The sequence below is a fragment of the Nanorana parkeri genome, unplaced genomic scaffold, assembly GCF_000935625.1.
Source record: "Nanorana parkeri isolate BGI_ZX_2015 unplaced genomic scaffold, ASM93562v1 scaffold1351, whole genome shotgun sequence".
NCBI lineage: Eukaryota > Metazoa > Chordata > Amphibia > Anura > Dicroglossidae > Nanorana > Nanorana parkeri.
The window spans coordinates 93,785-107,139 of NW_017307619.1; the positions used below are offsets into that span (position 1 = coordinate 93,785).

Genomic DNA, 13,355 nt, shown 5'->3' on the forward strand with positions numbered 1-13,355 from the left:
ATGTGATCGGAGTCCGGGGGGCCTGCAGTGTGTAGGGGGGGAACTGCCTGGATACACACGGCCTCATCTACCTGTGTGTGCACCGAGCTCAGCTCAGAGGGAGGCGGCCAGGCGTGTCACCTTCTTCCCCCGTCTCCCCTCCTCCCCGGAGATCAGAGGGAGCTCCGAGTTTCCACGCCGGGATGATGTTGGTGCCACTAGGAGGACGCTATTGAATGGAGAGGGGGGCACTGATCGATTAAGGCCATGGACGGGGCTGCATGCGGTCCCCTGCCCTGGGGGTAGGCAAGGCACCACGTTCCCAGGACGGGCAGGCTGCGCTATGGATGCCTGCTGCTGGCTGCAGTATGAGTAGAGCCCGGCTGCAGCTGGCATCCCTGTGGCTGCTTCTCATGCTCAGTGTGCAGGCGAGGCTGGTGGTCACCGAGAGCAACCAGAGAGCTCTGATCCGGGTCCAACCTTTGAAGATGGACACCCCGAACTTCACCGTGGAAGGGATGTTCGCTAAGGTGGCGGATGTCAGCCCCGCCGAGGGCAGGCTTTTCCAGGTGAGTGCACGTGTTCCTGGGAGCTGGGCCAGCACGGACTCTGTGTGTGGGGCTGCTTATCAGACAGGTAAACACAACTTTCTCATGGTGGCCCCATAGTCCGTCAGCAGGGCCACATGAAATCACTACAACTGGAGTAGTCACCCATAGTAACCAATCAGCTTCTCTCTTCCGGCTGTTCAGCTATGAAGATGAAAGATAGAAGCTGATTGGTTGCTATGGGCAACTGCTCCATAATTTCTGCTTTGTGGAATAATAAATAAATATGCAGTCGTATTGATGTATCTGTCGTGCAAAATGGGGCAAATAGAGAATCCCCCCCACCTATTTCTCATGCACGTGTCGCACTGAACTGGAGCATGCATTAGGAATCCTGATATATCGGGCTCATAGAATAAATGCGTTGGTGTACTGAGTGGTATAAACTGTACAATCTCTCATGCTGCACCAATAATCGGGCCCGAAGTTCACATCAATAACCTAAAACATTTTGGGGCGATTCCATAAGGTATTTGTGGCACACTTGTGGAGGTGTGGTTGTAGTCAGAAGCCTTGCATCAAGTTCATGAAACCATGTGACAATTTTATTTAAATACAATTTTTAATTTACTGACTCATGCGCCAAATTAATCACACCCAGCAACACGTTACTTGTCGGTAATATGCATGCGCCAAATGAATCACACCCCGAGATATTTTACTTGTCGGTAATGATACATGTGCCAAATTACTAACACCCTGCAACACTTTCCTTGTCGGTGATATGCATGCGCCAAATTAACACAACATTTTCATTGTTAGTACAGTTGTGTGTGCCAGATTCATGAGACACTGCCACTTTTTCCCTATTCGCAACAATTCCTGCACAACGTTTCCCTTGTTTTTAATATGCATGCGCCAAATGAATCACACCCTGCACAACATTTTCTTTGTTGGTAATATGCATGCACCAAATGAATCACACAACATTGTCCTTGTCGGTAATATGCATGTGCCAAATGAATCGCATCCTGCGCAACATTGTCCTTGGTCATATGCATGCGCCAAATGAATCGCACCCTGCACATATTTTTCCTTGTTGGTAATATGGATGCGCCAGATTACTAAACCTTTTCATTGTTAGTACAGTTGCGTGTGCCAAATTCATGAAACCCTACAACATTTTCACTGTTGAGGCATGTACCAAATTAATCACACCATGCGGCATTTTCCGTGTTGGTACAGAAGCGTGTGCCAAATTCACGAAACCCTGTGACATTTTCATTATTAGTAACAACACATGTACAACATTTTCATTGTTGCTACTGACGTGTGAGCCAAAGAATTACAACTGGCAACATTTTCCTTGTTTGTAACGATACATGTGCAAAATCACACCCTGCGTCATTTTCCTCATCCGTAATGATGCATGCGCCAAATTACCAACTACTTGTGACTTTTTCATTGTTACTACCGACAAGTGTGGCAAAGTCATGAAACCCTGCAACTTTTTAATTATTAGTAACCACATGCACAACGTTTTCATTGTTGGTAACAGCGCCTGTGCTCAAATAATGAAACAAAGCGTCATTTTCGTAGTACTGATGCTTGCAACATTTTTAGGGCTTGTTTACACCATATTAGTTGAGCTGCATTTCCCCTCACAGGGCTGCACATGTATGTGCCCTGTTCACACTGTGTATGAGCTGTCTGTTTCTGCTCACCACCACACAACGGACATGGCGTAAACCAGGGGTGGGCAATTCCAGCTCTCCAGCTGTTGTGGAACTACAAGTCCCATGAGGCATTGCAAGACTGACTGTTATAAGGCTTGGCTACCAGAGGCATGTTGGGATTTGTAGTGAAAGCACAGCTGGAGGGCCCACCCCTGGTGTAAGCAAACCCTCGCTATATGGCACTATTGCTGTGACAAGTTGCCGCCATATCTGTGATGAGAAAAGTTGAGGTAAATAAGACCTGAAGTAAATTGTGTGACTATTCTGACAGATTCATATACAACTCTCTGACACGTGCCCGTATCTGTCGCAGGTTGCGCCATTGGTCACATGACCACCAGAGAGATTTCTAATGAGCATCTACAACACCCTTATGAATTTCACTGTTTATTTGTCAGAATCGTAATAAATATTTGTTAGAGTTCTGTCTTGAGATTGTAGTGTGTCAAATGCTGGAACGTGCAGCAGATTCATGTTCGTGTCTGTGAGCTGTCTATGAATCTGATGCAATTGATGGAGGTGCCCTCCGCACACCTTTCAGCAGTCCCGGCCAACAATCAAATAAATGGTGCTCGAAAGAATCTGTCGCAACTCTGTCAGAATTGTCGCCATCATCTCTCCTGTGAATTGTCGGAGTTTTACAGGCAGGGGAGTAATAGGTTTCTATTTCTATCAGTTCACGGGACAAGTTTTGTCACAGAATTGTCTCAAGGATGCGACACAATAATTCCATGTGACACAATCACCAATTTACTCCAACATGGAGTCTTATTCTACTCTGCTTATCCCCGATATGGCGGGATTTGTTTCTCAATTTGTCACAGCAATAGCTCCATACCGTTAATGTGTCGCAATAAAGAACTGTCTGAATTGTTGCATGTGTCAGTATTGACAATAAATATGTGTCCCCCCGCCACAAATGTGTCACCAATGTCTTATTACATGACCCTCATAACTTTGGTTCTATAGTGCCCGGGTAGAGGTGACAGGTTTTTGAGGAATAATTGGGCTTTCTAGGGAAACGTTTTCCGGTTATGGAGGAGGCAAGTGGTACCAATACTCCGTTTTGTCAATGGAATATTATTAATACAGGGCTGGAAACCAGGCCACCTTTGCTCATTAACAATTACAGCTGGCGCCTAACTTTTCATGTTCTCCCTAATTGTCAATGGAGCTGGCTCCTGAATTCCATATTCATGTGTCCTCCCCTATCTTAGTAATAGATGTATGGTATATCTATAGTTCTGAATAAACCCCTGCCAGGTCTTCTATCCCCCCTGAGGAGATTTCCCTTCACTTCTTGTCATGTGGCCCAACAGGATGTGATGAAAAATCTCCCCTGAGGGAACTCCTTTAGTTGTCAGTGGCACACTTGCCACCTCTGTAAGATTTTCTTTGTTATATCCCCTTTGCACACCGTACCGATGTACCCAGAATCCAACGGGTGCTGGAACAAGTGGCGGATGGCGCCACAGTATACAATCTAGAATATATGTTGTCCGCACACCATTCTGCTTCGGAATATCCTCTTCTTTTTTTTCATATTCCTTTAGCATGACATGTGAATGCAACGTTTTCGGAGCCTCACAGGACCGTCGTCGAGGCAAAGTGTCCAACCTGTGTTCCTGTGACAACTCGGAATGTAGGATTTTGCTTCACTTTCACTGGTGACGATGATCATCAGGACAGATGGGGAGGGTGAATCTCCCCAGCGGGGACAAACAGCAGTGAAAAGCTGACGGGTTCTAACCCTTCACCACTTTATACAGGGGAAGAAAGAAAGGTTTTGTCTTTGCTACACTTTCACCTTTTACAGTTGTTTGTTAACGTACAAAACGCATAGGGAGGAATTTATCAAAACTGGAGCAGACACAACCGTGACAACCAATCAGCCTCTCTCTTCAGTTTGTCGAGTTAGGCTTTAGAAATGAAAGAGAGAAGCTGAATGGTTACTATTGGCAACTGCTCCAGATTCTGTCTGCCCCAGATGCCACCAGTTTTTGAAGCGCTGGTATTTCAGAAACTGTTTTAATAACGTGACATTTCTGGTGTAATGATCTGCAAATTATATCTTAATTGTATAATCTCTCTAACGAGGCAAAGGATAATTAAATATACAAATAACTAAAAATAAAATCTCATGGTGAATGCCGGATGTGTATAGGTTTACAGAGCATCTCTTTGTCCTGTTCCTGCTGCTTCTATATAAATGCATAACATCCATCTCCTAACTTTATTGTGGCCAATCATTTTCATCTCTGGCCATAATTACTGTCACATACAATGGATTTGGTTACATGGCTTTCATTTGAGCTGGATGAATATGCTGGGTGATAGCTATGTGTATGTATGTAGCGTGTATACACAGTGGGGGGAATTTATCAAAACTGGAGCAGTTGCCCATGGCAACCAATTAGCTTCTCGCTTCAGTTTGTTTTAGTTGAGATTTGAAAATGACAGAAGCTGATTGGTTGCCATGCGCAGCTGCCTCAGTTTTGATAAATTCCCCTCAGTGTGTGTGTGTGTGTGTGTATATAACAATTACGTGTGTAAAAAATAATTGTATTTTTATATAACTAAAATAAAAATATTATTATTATTTATTGTCAGTGGTAGATTTTTTCTTTTCTAAAATTCTAGCCCCCTTTGTACAAATGCAAATAAACTAGTTAAATAAAGTTAAACATTATCCATGCGTGGCATTAATTTAGATGTGAGCGTTCTCATCCAGTTCTCTTGCAGGTGAGGCCGGTCACATGGGTGCCTGCGAGCCATGCGTCTCTCGGTATAGCACACATTTATATGCTAATCCTTTTATGCATGGCGAATACGTTTATGTAGAGCAATGCAGATGCCAAAAGCCACTTCAGAATGCTGCCAGCGATTTGTGCCCGTCCTTTTCTTTCCATGATCGTTTTTGTCTTGATGCGTTGTTCAAACGGGTGGTTCACCTACTTGTGTCTCGGTTTAAATATTGTCAGTGGTAGATTTTTTCTTTTCTAAAATTCTAGCCCCCTTTGTACAAATGCAAATAAACTAGTTAAATAAAGTTAAACATTATCCATGCGTGGCATTAATTTAGATGTGAGCGTTCTCATCCAGTTCTCTTGCAGGTGAGGCCGGTCACATGGGTGCCTGCGAGCCATGCGTCTCTCGGTATAGCACACATTTATATGCTAATCCTTTTATGCATGGCGAATACGTTTATGTAGAGCAATGCAGATGCCAAAAGCCACTTCAGAATGCTGCCAGCGATTTGTGCCCGTCCTTTTCTTTCCATGATCGTTTTTGTCTTGATGCGTTGTTCAAACGGGTGGTTCACCTACTTGTGTCTCGGTTTAAAACTAGTATTGTGTTGTACTGGTGTTTTTTTTTTTATTTTTTATTTAGATATGTTTTACCTTGCAATAGTCTGGACTTGTATAGACCAAGGGTTGGCATCTTTCCCTCTTCAGCTGATTTGGAACTACAAGTCCCATGAGGCATTGCAGGGCTCTGGCAGCTACAGGCATGACTCCCAGATGCAGTGGCATGATGGAATTTGTGGTTCCACCACAGATGGTGTGTTGTTGTCTATCCCCTTATAGACCGTATATATCAGTGGTAGCCAAACTTAGGACTTTTAGCTGTTGTGGGACTACAAGTCTCATGGGGCATGGCAAGGCTCCAACAGCCACAGGCATGACTCCCAGAGCCATGATGGAATTTGTAGTTCCACCACAGCTGGACGACTGAAGTTTGGCTGATTTATATAGTAATGTATCTTTTAATGAGGAATAGGTTGGTGTTGACAAATGTGTGAAAAAAAAATTCAGACAAGGCTTCGATATTTTCTATAGGAAGAGTTTAAAAAGATTAAACCTTTTATATTTTCCAGCATGCTTGAAAGATCCCTTGGCCATTGAAACGGTCAGCGCAAAGCTGTAGATAAACCATGTATGAGAATGAAATTACAGCAAGAGCATGTCATTTGTAATGTAAAGAGGGGACATATAAATTGCAGGCCCCAGCAGATGTATTTAATAAAGTCCTAGTGAATTAGGGTTAAGCGTTCCCTTGTTTGTTGGCACAGCCAGGCTGACGCTAGTGTCAAAGGCAGGACCGATCTTTTGTTTACTTCAGTTGAAGATAGTGCGCCTATGTTCAGAACAGTCACACAGCCGTATCTTGAACGTTTATGGGAAAGAAATGAATAATACAAGCGCTAATCGAATGTACACGGCCCCGTAGCAAATAGCGGCAGTCCGCGTCCTCAAAGCACGCATTTGATGCCTGTCAGTGCATTAAGAGACGCAGGGCCGCAGCCGGCAATTGTGCAATGCATGTGACAAATCCCAGTGCGATTTTACAATCTGAGGTTTGTGGGTGCCGTAATTACACAGAAAACTTTGTTGTGTACTTCGCACACCTTTTTCCTGGCACAGACAGTTGACTGGGATCCATTACAGTAGTAATTGATTATACCCGCTGAGAGAAGATGAATGTGGTGCGCGGCACAGGTAAGTGACTAAGTTGCGTTTTCATTATCGCTACATTTTTAAAAATTATGTAATTAATATTAATGAATACGGAAGCTGGGGAACTGCTCATTATCCAGTTCAAGGCTTCCTGCGGGCTTCATTGCCAGAGAAAATATATTTATTTGCTGGGTAATCCTTTTCAGGCATGCCTTTTATACACTGTTTTCAAAGCCATCATTGTGTGGTGGCTGCTTTCTCATCTGTTCTAGCTCTATTTTTACATCCAAGTAGCTGTTTGTAACCCAGCCGATTAGGACGTAGCTTGTTTAGTAGTACAAATATCAAGGAAAACGTTGTGGTTGAGAAAGATGGCGCTTCTTTTTTTTTTTTCTTCAGAGATTGTTGACTACTTTATGCTGCCAAGCAGTACATTTAAAGAAAATCTGTTCTGAGAAAATGCGTGAGCTACTATTTAATAACTAGGCTGGCTAAAAATGCTGGTTGACTGGCTGCCATGCAGATCCAATAACTACTTCAGTACCTTGAGTGACTGGCTACAAGTATTCAGGTCACAAGTTATGGTTTCATTGTGACTTTGGTTGCCGTTTTAATGCTCAGGATAAGTGACTGGGCAGCCTAGCAGCTGGCTTATTAAAGGTGAACTATGGGGTCAGGGTTTTTCCCCATAGAGTTCCTAAGGGTTACGGGAGGACACAAACTAGCGTCCTCCCGTCACCCAAAGCTCATTATACCGCGAGCTACAGCTTGCGATATACTGAGACGATGCAGCCGGGACGGATCCCGACATTACTGTCTGGATCCACCCAGGTGTGTGAGTGACAGCTGGCTCTGCCTATCTAGAGGCAGAGACAGCTGTACCCTCCCCCGTTGTTCCGCCAGTCAGCGCTGGAGGAACGGCCAGGGGAGGGGGGAATCCCTGCAGGGAGCCATGAGTGACACGGCTCTCTGCAGGGACAGGATCGAGAAGTGAGCGAGCGACGGTATGTGTTCGCACACTTCCCGATCTATTGAGCCAGCGTGTGACAGTTTAATTGTCACAGGTCAGCTAGAACTATTAAGGCTGAGTGATTTTCACTCACCTCATAGTTCTCCTTTTTTAAGGAGGTCCGGAATGGCAGCCCTTATTTCTCTATAAAGTGGAGTTCGAGGGAGCAAGGCGAAAGTACAACAAGATGGGTTATGGTGAGGTGGGCTTAAAAAGGAACTCTCTCAGGAATCCATTGCAGAGCTCATTGACTATTTCTGTCTTGCTGATCCAATAACTACTTCAGTACCTCAGGTCACTGACTTGAAACAAGTCTGCAGATCACAAGTTCATTTTTCACTAGGGATGTCCCGATGCCACTTTTTCAGGCCCAAGTACAAGTACATCCCCTCATGTACTTGGCGATACCAATTACCGATACTTTTTCTTAAACGAACAGGTGACTTTAAATGATCCATAGTACAACTACATGTTATGTAATCACTATGGCTTTGGATACCATGTGCGTGCATGCTTTGGGGTAAGTGACTGGGCAGCCTGGCAACTTGCATATTCAGAAGGAGGTTTGCAATGAAAGGCCTAATATCTCTAAAAAGTAGAGCTTGAGGCAGCAAGGAAAAAGTACAGCCAGATTTGATTTGATGGGTTTTGGTGAGGTGGGCTTAAAAGGAACCCTTCCCCAATCTACTTCAGAGCTTGTTGACTGGCTGTTATGCTGATCCAATAACTAATTTAATACCTCCGGTCACTGACTTGCAACAAGTATCTAAGTCACATGTTCTAGTCTTACTATGGCTTTGGTTGCCATGTGCATACTCTGGGTAAGTGACTGGACAGTCTGTCAACTTGCATTTAAAAAAAAAAGAGGTCCTCAATGGCAGCCCTCACGTCTCTAAGATGTAGAGCTTGAGAGTGGAAGGAGAAAGTCCGACCAGATTGGTTATGCAGAGGTGGGATTAAAAGGGTTACTGCAAAGCCTTCTTAAAAATGGCGGTTCTGGATGAACAGTTGGCCCCAGGGTCATAAAAAAATAATTTGCTTGGTTCTACCAACTATCCTTATGGGGTATAACACGCTTGTGTGTTGGAATTGATGACCTGTTTATACATTCTCTTTCCAAAGGGCTGCATTCTTCACAGTTTAGTGGAGGGATTTTTGGTTCCTTTTCAGTAACTGGTACCCACCTCACCATAACCCATCTGGTTATCTTTTGTAGTAGTTAATCTTATTTCTGCAGCTTTGATGTATTCTGTATAAAGCTGGCAAGGGACTGGATTGTCCTATGGTATGAGTGGTATGAAACTCTCCTAATATACGGGGCATGAAAATCTGAGGGCTATGGACACCACTCTTTTGAGTGAGGCACACACAATTCTATGCAGCACTAATTTCATTATTGGTAAACTAACTAAAATGTTCCAATGGCACATGGCTGGATTCAGGATCCAGGTAGCCAATGCTCCTCAATAATGGCAGCCGGCGACCAACTTTCAAGGTTTTTCTCTAGTTATTGCCAAAGGTGCTGGTTCCTGAATTCCTTTATTAACTTGTCCACCCCTGCCATAGAACTAAAACAATAATAAAACCCTTTTATTTGGTCTTGGTAATGGTAGTTGGTTACTGTTAAGTTGCTGTAAGCTGATGCTTCTCTGCAGATTGCACATATTTACTATGTTATGGGTTTTTCATAACCGTGTAATGCGTATTTCTAAAGCAGTGACATTCACTGGCGCATGTTTTTAAATGAGTGATTTCTTTTCCTGCTGTGAATGTCACATTTACTGCTTTATAAATAGTCTCCTCAGTTTAAATGTGGCAATTGTTTCATGTCTTCAATTGAGGACTGTATGTATGTTACCTGTTGTGGAATGCTACTCTTGTTTTAGTAAGGTCAAGAGTAAATTCCATCTATGCATACTTTAAATACGGTTCCTCTATGCATTCCTTCAGTGCAGAAGATTGCAGGCTGTAGAAATGAGTAGAATTAAATCCATGAGCACAATAGTAAGTTTTCAAATCAAACAAGACAAAAAGTCCTTTGTAAAGTGATGCAGTGGTATTTTTGTCATATGATTCATGGACATATATTATCCTAATGCCTTTACACTATGTGTAAGCACAGCTATTTATTTATTTAATGCCTTGACCTGATCACTGATCTTCCTGCTTGCCATTCTGACTCTTGACAGCTAGTGATATGACAGTGACCACCTTAGGAAGGGGAAAACTGCTTTTGTAGAGGTGATCCATGAGCTTGTCTAGACATTTGAATTGCCGTATTGTAAATTATACTCCATTGGCTCCATGAGGGTAGACAACCACTGTCCATAGGTCAGCCATGATTTTTACAATATGTTCTTGGTAGTCCGCGATACTCCCAATTTGAGTTGATCAGACGGGACTGATGATTACACCGGCCCACATCATTAGGTGATCATAAATCTATCCACTTGTGTAGGTATATATTCTTAGGAATAGTCTATTGTAATGCCATACCTTCTCAGACTGAGATGTTGTTTTTATTTCCACTGTTACGTGATGGCTAAATTGACATGTATCAATGACAGTCCCATAATTGGTGCTGTCCATGCCATGATGTATATCAGGGGTAGGCAACCTCCATCCCCCCAGCTGTGGTGCAACTACAAGTCCCATTAGACTTTGAAAGATTCTGACAGCTACTGTCATGACTCTGTAGATGTATGTATGTATGATGGGATTTTTTTTGTTTCACCACGGCTGGAGGGTCTGAGTTTGCCTGCCCTTTATATATACATTTTTCTTTACAGCTGTTTGGTCAAACTCTAAAGCAGTGTTTTTGTTTTTCTTGCAGTTGTGGTGCTAAAATATCAGTCTTGTTACTAAAGTACTGGGGGGGGGGGCCTTGGGGGCCTGTGGTGGAAATAGCCATTTCCTACCATCTTCTTGCATACCAGTTTCAGGCCAACCTTGCTGCAAGTGATCAGTGCCCCTAAACATGTATGAACCTAGGACATCAGAAACTGGCTGTATGCACGCACAAGTGTTGGGATTATAGGATTAAGGCTGCATTCACACGGGGCATTTATCTGCATTATGGGATTCCTATGGCTAGAACCTACGGATTCTTGTGGCAGGTAATCACAGATGCGGCCTGTTCAGATGCGGCCATTGTACCCATTCAAGTATATGGTAGGATTACATGCAGTTCAGGATAGATTGTCCCTGGTCGCTTCTATACTGTCCAGGGACAGTCATGTATACCGGACCATGGGTAATCGTACCATATACAATAACATGCAGACTGATGCTGACAGATGGAGCATGCGGATGTCATCAACTTGAATGGTTACAGCGGCCACATCTGAGCGGGCAAACCTGGGATTTCTGTGCAAGATTTAGCAGGTTCTTGATCCAAGCATCCCAGAACCTAGCTAAATATTCCCATGTGAATGCAGCCTAACATGCTTTTTCAGATCCGTTGTCCTGCCTTATTGAAGGGCCGTTTATTTTGGTTCACTGGGAAAAAGTCTGTCCACTGCACAAAAATGCAGCATGCAGGTAAATCTTCCAATGCAATTCACTGCAACGCATTAGTGTGAACCAGTCCTATCGAAATATAAATGCATGACAAAGCATTCCTTTTTCCAAATATGTTTTTTGTTTCGGGACAGGATCCCACATTGAACAGTATAAAAACATGAATATAACTAAAATAAATAAAATATCCTATCCTATCTATCTATCTATCTATCTATCTATCTATCTATCTATCTATCTATCTATCTATCTATATCTATCTATCTATCTATATCTATCTATCTATCTATCTATCGTGGCCAGATTATTATGACCACCTGACGTTTGTAGGCAAATTAGCTATAATCTCGCGCTGAAGTTGCTAGAGGGCCAGACCATTATAAATAGGGAAGCAGGTTGTTAACCACGGCAGTAGAAGGTAAAAAAAGTATTTTTTTCCTGAAGATATGGCTAAACAACGCGATTTAACAGTCTTTGAACGTGGGATGACTGTTGGCGCTCGGAGCCATGGAGCGAGAATCGGCAGAATTCGTTAAACATTCAAGAGGGGCTCATTGTTAAAGTGTTTAAAGACTGGACTGTCAGCCGAAAATCTGGGTATGAACGTGCGAATTGTGGCCGTCAGCGACTTGTCAATGTTAGGGCAGAACGGAGAGTGGCAAGACTGGTACAAGACAACAGAAGGGCAACAGTGCATTAAATTAATGCAGATCTTAATCGGGGATCCTATCAAATGATCTCTGAACGCACTGTTCGCCGTACACTGCATCGTATGGGATATGGAAGCCGAAGGCCTGTTCGAACACCTTTGCTGTCTGCTGTTAACAAAATAAAACGTCTCCAATTCGCACAGGAACACAAGGATTGGACAGTCGAGCATTGGAAAAAAGTCATGTGGTCCGATGAATCACGTTTCCAGCTGCACCATGCAAATGGCAGAGTGAGAATTTGGCTTAAACAGCATGAAAGCATGCACCCCACATGCATGAGTACAACCCTTCAAGCTGGTGGGGGCAGTGTTATGGTTTGGGGCATGTTTTCCTGGCATGATTTGGGCCCTTTAATTCGTGTGGAACAATGTCTGAATAGCACAACATACCAAAGTATCGTTGCTGATCAAGTTCATCCTATCATGTTGATACGTATCCCAATGGAGATGGCTTCTTCCAACAAGACAATGGGCCATGCCACGGTGCTCGTATTGTGCAGGAGTGGTTTCAAGAACATGAGAGAGACTCTACTTTGCTTAGGTGGCCCCCACAATCACCAGATCTCAATCCAATTGAGCATTTGTGGGACGAAGTTGAAAGAGCCATCAGGCAGCTGGTTCCACAACCATCAAATCTCACAGAACTGGACAGTGCTATTCATCAGGCGCAGTGTCAGATTCCTCGCATCACCTTTCAACATCTCGTGGAGTCAATGCCAAGAAGAATCGCCACAGTATTGAAGGCAAAAGGTGGTCCAACAAAGTACTGATGGGGTGGTCATAATAATCTGACCACTCAGTGTGTGTGTGTGTGTGTATAGGAGTTTTGGGGATTTTTTTTCCCGTAATAAGGTTTGGGTACCGTGGGCAGCGCAATTGTAAATTAGTTACTATTAGACTCATAAGGACACTTTTCAAAGTGTTTTGCTTCAAAGCTGGGGATTAGAAGAGACTTATTTTCAGTTTCCTTTTAGAAAAGGAAAACACATTTTTGAGAAGGTCTGAGACACATTTGTGTATCTTGCGCATGGTTATGTTGTGGTTACGCTGCAGACAGTGGTCCTGGGTAGGGACAAGCAAATGATCACCCACTGATGCAGGTTTCCTAAAAATCTTGCCATATATCATTATGATTCAGACTATGAGGTCATTTGTTCCATTTTTAGCGTGTGGCTGGAAAAGCTGGTGTGCATAGAAGTGCAGATTATTTCTTAGTGTACTCATCGTACAAGAGCACTTGGCTCTTAGCTGCTTTAGAATAACATTAAAATAATATAAAATGTGTGTTTGTGTGTACACAACTTAAATCCGTGTCAGACATTCTAACGCTTCCTCTCTTTATGAACAATGTTGGGAATTTTTTTTTTCTGTGTCCCCCCCCCCCCCCCTGTGGCAAAC

The 13,355-nt window shown here is 43.3% G+C and overlaps 1 protein-coding gene across 1 annotated transcript in view; it reads left to right on the forward strand.

The window, feature by feature from the left end:
- The first annotated feature begins 207 nt into the window (after positions 1-207).
- The window catches only part of RNF43 (ring finger protein 43), a 56,367-nt gene continuing 43,219 nt past the window's right edge, over positions 208-13,355 (forward strand). Inside the window, exon 1 of the mRNA XM_018569545.1 lies at positions 208-548. Within this exon, the coding sequence (XP_018425047.1) occupies positions 261-548 (288 nt within the window). The 5' untranslated portion in view covers positions 208-260. The remainder of the gene's footprint in view (positions 549-13,355) is intronic.